General features: G+C 42.4%; 1 protein-coding gene across 4 annotated transcripts in view; it reads left to right on the top strand.

The window, feature by feature from the left end:
- Syne2 (spectrin repeat containing nuclear envelope protein 2) overlaps positions 1–6,000 on the top strand; it is a 367,778-nt gene that overhangs the window by 222,441 nt on the left and 139,337 nt on the right. For all 4 annotated transcript variants that reach the window (XM_017802560.2, XM_029554761.1, XM_029554763.1 and 1 more), the window contains exons 55-57: positions 1,785–1,925; positions 3,390–3,572; positions 4,245–4,382. In XM_017802560.2, coding sequence (XP_017658049.1) covers positions 1,785–1,925; positions 3,390–3,572; positions 4,245–4,382 — 462 coding nt within the window. The remainder of the gene's footprint in view (positions 1–1,784; positions 1,926–3,389; positions 3,573–4,244; positions 4,383–6,000) is intronic.

Below are 6,000 nucleotides of genomic sequence, written 5' to 3'. Positions count from 1 at the left end.
GTGTGTCAGTGGCTTCAGTAGTCTACTAAATATTTTGAGAGAAATGCAACATTATTTTCACGATATCTGAAAAACCCCTACAAAATAAGCTAATAATAAAAAACAGTCTTTCACAGTTTAAGGGTAAAATTTTCCATTGTGTATTTGTATGTTTGTAACAAACGGAACTGATTTCTATTCTATGATGGGTCTCAAGGAAGTTCGAGGATCCAGGTCACAGATACAGAGATTATGTAAAACTCGTGGCTATAATTTGTTTGGTAATGTGTTACATAGCCAGCAAGAAAAAGAACACAATATTAAATGGCATTAAATAGTATTAAATGGTAGTGTAGTAAATGGTAATGTGTTCATGGCCAGCAAGAAAAAGAATACAGAATTAAAGGGAGATTTAAAAAAATAAAATCTGGGGCTGGGGAGATAGCTCAGCAGAGGACTGGGTTAGATTCCCAGAACCCGTATGTTGGCTCACAGCTGTCTGTAACTCTAATTCTAGAGTATCCAATGCCTTCTTCTGGCCTCTGCAGGCACCACATACACACGTGGTGAACATACATACATGCAGGCAAAACACTCATACACATAAATAAATCTTAAAATAATGACCTTTATTTATGGTCTGTGAACAAAACATGATGTGAATTGAGCAGCCTTCTGTTATCGGAGCTTGCCATGGAGCCTGGGGACCTGGGCTTCTCAAGTCAAGTTCTACCATCACCTTGATATATGGTCTGTGATTATTTTAGCCCAGGTTTTAGCATCTGCATCCACATCCTTATCTGCACTGAGTAGTTTTAGCCTCAGATAAGCACATAGTATTATTTGGCTATTTAGTGGTTGCTTGGGGGTGGCCTTAACAGTAATTTAAACACACACACACACACACACACACACACACACACACACAGTTGGAAAAATGATGCAGTCAACATTCCTTCTTTCCTAGCACAAGTTATTTTCTTAAGAAAATTATTTAGATTAAGAAAATTATACTGCTCAGCAGCTAGATTTCTGGTGGCTAGGAAAACATATACCAGAAGCAATCACAGAGAGAAATGAAACCCTCCAGCCTCAAGAAGTAGCTGCTTTGAAGAGGTTGTTTCACCCAAGAAAATAGGAAGGTGGAAATTACATTTTGTTTTTAAGTGGCTTGAGAATAAGGTTGGTCTTACCGAAAGCAGATTGTTTAGAAGATTTTCTTATGAAATGGAGAGATCATAGAAGAAATATTTTCTGCAGGAATTCTTTTCTAACATTTCATGCACATGGAGTGTGTCGCAAAGAGTACACTCAGCAATTTTGCCCAACATAGCACACTTTTTTATATTAAATTAAATTTGTTTATTTATAGATTATATTTTAAATTTTTTAATCTGTATGAGTATATTGCCTGCATATGTGTATGTGCACCCATGTTGTGCAATGCCCACTGAGGTCAGAAGGAAGGCATTGGATTCCCTAGAACTGGAGTTACAGATGGTTGTCAGCCACCACGTGGGTGCTGGGAATCGAACCCGGCTCCTCTGTAAGAGCAGCCAGTGCTCTTAACCACTGAGCCATCTCTGCAGCCCCAGTTTATAGATTATATTTTGAAAGGTCATTTAGCAGTCTGCCAATCTACCCTGTCACTAATACAGTATGGTTTGGAGGTTTTTTGTTTTTGGTGGTGTTTTTATTTTATCCCTCTCAGACCTTAAAATTTTTTACAAGTGAAAAGAGAACAGATTTTGTTGTCAGATCCTGAGACTAAAGAGAACCAACTGTGCCTTTCTCCTCTGTAACAGATGAGCAGTGAAGTCTTGAAGAGTTCCCCATCGTTGGTGATGAGTAGGAAAATAGAGACAATTAACAGTGGGCTTCAGGACATTGAAAAGATGCTGCAACAGAAAAGCAAAAACATCGAGGAAGCTCAAGACATTCAAAAGGTAACAAGCTCTTTGAACTTGCATCAGCATTGGCATTTCTGTCTCATCCCTTTATCTGCATCCAAGATGCCACTCTGTCAGCCCAAGATGCATTCTTTGGATGGATCTGAAGCCCCAAGACCCTAAACTAGAGCTAAGGATGTGGCTCAGTTGACAGTGCTTGCCTAGCCTGCACAAAGCTCTGAGTTTGATCCCCATCATAGCATAAAACAGGGCATGGTGGTATATACCTGTAATCCAGACACTTGGCAGTTGGAGGCAGGGGATCAAGGTCATCTTTGGTTACATAATGAGTTCAAGGTCACCCTGGGCTGAGACCCTGTCTCAATAAGTAAATAAATGATAAATAAACAAATACCATAAACCAGATCCACAGGGGCATGGATGATGGGAGGCCACCACAGAGGAATGGAAGTTCAGGCATATTAAAGGTTAGGCTCAGTTTTTGGCATGCAGGCACTTGCCCTGGCTCCTGGTAACCCTCTGTGAACTAGCATTTCCACAAATAAAGGGACAGTAAGAATTTTAGCATAGAAAGGTCTGCACTCGCCAATGAATTCTTTTGTTTATAATTTCTTATCTACATTTTTAGGAAGTACTCAAATCTAATAGGAGGCTTTAAAAAGCAGATCCAACTATAACTCTTTATTAGACACTGTCTTGGCTCTTAAGTAGGAGAACTTAACCTAAAAGTCAGGTTTTCTCATTTCCCAAGTTATGTTATTAAACAAATACTGAGCCTTTTACCTTTGAAATCTCCTTCTACCCAGATAAGTTCAGATTTGAATCCAGCCTATTGGTTTCTTGAGTCAAAAGCTTTTACTACTAATGTGTGTGCAGAAACTTTCTGATACCACATTAATTCTTGGCAATAGATATTTTTGTTGTTACCACTTTTATTTTTACATTAGATAAATATTTTGTTTTCTAGATAATATATGTGTGTGTAAATTTATGTGCGTGTGCATGTATATACATCTACAAGTCTGAAGAGCCCTTTTATTTTTGAGTTTGCTTCTGGAGATGTTTGCTTTTCTTACTGTGCCATCCAGGCTGGTCTCAAATTCCTGATCTCAACAGTTCTCCTGCCTCAGCCTCCTGAGAGCTGAGACTAGAGGCATGCACCACCACACCCTGCTTACAGAGCCTTTCTTCACTCTACCATGCCCCCCCCCCTTGCTTTTGAAAGCATAGGACCATATCGACCTTGTTTGCTGTCAGTCATCCCTTATCAGTGCCCAAGTCTTTCAGTCCTGCGGGAGCTCACTTGTCCTGAAGTGAATATGGTTTCAGTTAGAACTCAAAGTGTTTCTCAGTTCAGATACCAAATGATTGTGGGTATAAATGAGCAGCTGTGCCCACGATGTTGCATTGGTGGCTTGCTAAATGCAAGTGCCACGTGTGAACTCATCATTATTCCCATGATATCTTCACTCAAACTCTGACTTACCATTTCCTTTTCAGAAAATATGGGATGAGCTAGATCTCTGGCATTCCAAGCTGAATGAGCTGGACTCTGAAGTCCAGGACATTGTTGAGCAGGACCCAGGACAGGCTCAAGAATGGATGGATAATTTGATGGTTCCTTTCCAGCAGTACCAACAAGTATCACAGAGAGCAGAATCCAGAACCTCACAGCTCAACAAGGTGGGGCTGTAATATACGATAGCTGCAGAGCATGGGGAAGTTCTAAGATGGGTTTCAACAAAGCTAAACAACGGGCAACATTCAGAGGCAGCCAGTCCCGTGTACCTACCTCCACCCCATGGTGCTGAGTGAGACCACAGAGGGAGTCCAGGCAGTTGTGGTAGTTCCCTAGGTAAATGAAGACCAGGAATGGGCATCTAGGGCATGCTGTCCCCAGAGCCTGGGAAGGGAGCCGACAATGAGAAAGGTGCCATTTGAATATAAGGTTCCTTTCTAGCCCTATTCTAAAAAGGGGCTGGGTATGGCGTCTTTAGAGTGTGATCCAGCTAGGACAAGGATCCTGAAATGGGATATGATAGGGCCAGGTCCTGGACAAGAGGAGGAAGTACAAGGTCCATGTTCAGAACGAGGCAGAAACGGGAGCTGGGCTAGCTACAGTGCAGACTTGGAACCTTTGTTGAGGTCCTCAGTGGAACTCCTTCAGTGCTTTCCACCTGTGGTGGGGATCACTCTATAAAACTAGAGGTTTCTTCACCTGGAGCAGGCGGGACTATGTCCTCAGCCATGAAGGAGACTGGCATACCACTGGTCAATAGCCTCTAACTCACCACTCAGGGGTCAGTCTCTTCCAGTAACTACCTCCAACAGGCTTGTGCCCCATTGCCTTCACAGGCCACAGTCAAGATGGAGGAGTATAGTGAACTTCTGAAGAGCACTGAGGCATGGATAGAAAAGACCAGTCGTCTGCTGGCCAATCCTGCCCACTATGACTCTTCAAGGACTCTGAGCCACCATGCCAGCACTCTCCAGGTATGACCTCAGGATTTCTGTAAGTTAGAGAATCTACGGAGTGATTGGTGGGTTAGCTGATAGGTAGCACTGCGTTTTTCCTTCTTTTCGTTTGAAATACATCCTTGGCTAGAGAAATACCTCTGATCATGCCCACAGGCAGAGAGAAGGTTGGAGTAGCAGCAGGCACTAGACACAGAGTTTGGAGACCAACATCTGGGTCTTTTTGTCCTATAGCATGACTTTTTAGGTAATTTACTGTCTATATTCCATAGACCTCAGTTGCCCGCATCTGTGAGGCAAGACCATTGTACCAGATGGTGTTGATGGTTGTGTCTCCAAGGTTCTAAGATGGCACCCAGTATTCTCCTTCCATGGGTGCAGGATCTGTGTGTTTCCCTCTCCTGGAGTTCAAGCAGGAATATGAATAAGATGAGCTGGTCGCATCCCTCATTAGGTTACGTTATATGTCCACAGTGATGAGATAGTCGTTTGCAGCTTTGTTTAATTGCACTATAGCTTTTCAACCTGGATTATGTCTATTCAAGGAAGGTTGTATATCCTGAAGGCCATTTCAGAAACATTGTTGTCGTCAGAGTCATTAAGATACGCATTGCCTTTGTAAAATTGATAAACTTCTTACTCAGCTTCACTGAGGTATAATTACATGTAGTAAAACACAACTATTCTAAGGGTACAGTTAAGTGGCTGATAAAGGCACAGCCATGTAACCACCACCCTCAACACATTCCTATCACCTGTATTTCCTCATGCCCCTTTGCGGTCAGTGCCTTTTCCCTCAGCTCCAGGCTTAGGTACCCGCTCCCTTACTGCTTTCTATTACTACAGCTCTGTCTTTCATACATCGCCATATAAATGGAAACATATAGTGTGTAGTTTTTTGTGTCTGACTTCTTTCACTTAGCATAATGCTCCTGAGAGTCATCCAGATTATTATATTTATCAGCAGTTCATTCTTTTGGTTGCTGAGTGCCATTCCAGTTAAGGAGATCAATTTTTTTATGCATCCACTAGTTAATAGATATTTGGGTTGCTTCTGATTTTGAGCTATTTTGAGCTATTGTTGTATAACAAGTTATATGAAAAGTTGGAGGGTTCAGACAACAAAGGTTTATTATCTGACAGTTTCTGCAAGTCTAGAATCTAGGCACAGCTTAGCTGAGCCTGTCTAGCTCAAGGTCTCATGAAAACATAGTCAAGGTGTCAGCAAAGCTGAGGGATTGTATGAAGGCTTGATTAGGGTGAGAGAAAGCACTGCCATGCTGACTCATATAGAGGCCGGCAGGACTTGGGGTCCCCACATCCATGTACTGACAAGTGAGTCTCTCTGCAAGGCTGCCTCCTGGCTTTATGCCATAAACAGCCTCATAGAGGAGAAAGTGATCTCAGTATCTTGGAACTGGCATGCTGTCACTTCAGCCATATTTTATTAGAAGTGATTGAATAGGCACTGGAGAGATGGCTTAGTGGTTAAGAGTACTGGTTGCTCTTGAAGAGGACCCGGGTTCAACTCCCAGCACTCACGTGGCATCTAATAACTGTTTATAACTCCATTTCCAGGGGATCTGATGCCCTCTTCTGACCTCCTTGGGCATTGCACAACATGGGTGCACCTACC

Source organism: Nannospalax galili, unplaced genomic scaffold (genome assembly GCF_000622305.1).
Source record: "Nannospalax galili isolate Female #2095 unplaced genomic scaffold, S.galili_v1.0 scaffold144, whole genome shotgun sequence".
Classification (NCBI taxonomy): domain Eukaryota; kingdom Metazoa; phylum Chordata; class Mammalia; order Rodentia; family Spalacidae; genus Nannospalax; species Nannospalax galili.
The sequence above is the reverse complement of the archived record's forward strand: the minus strand, read 5'-3'. Positions and strand labels throughout refer to the sequence as shown.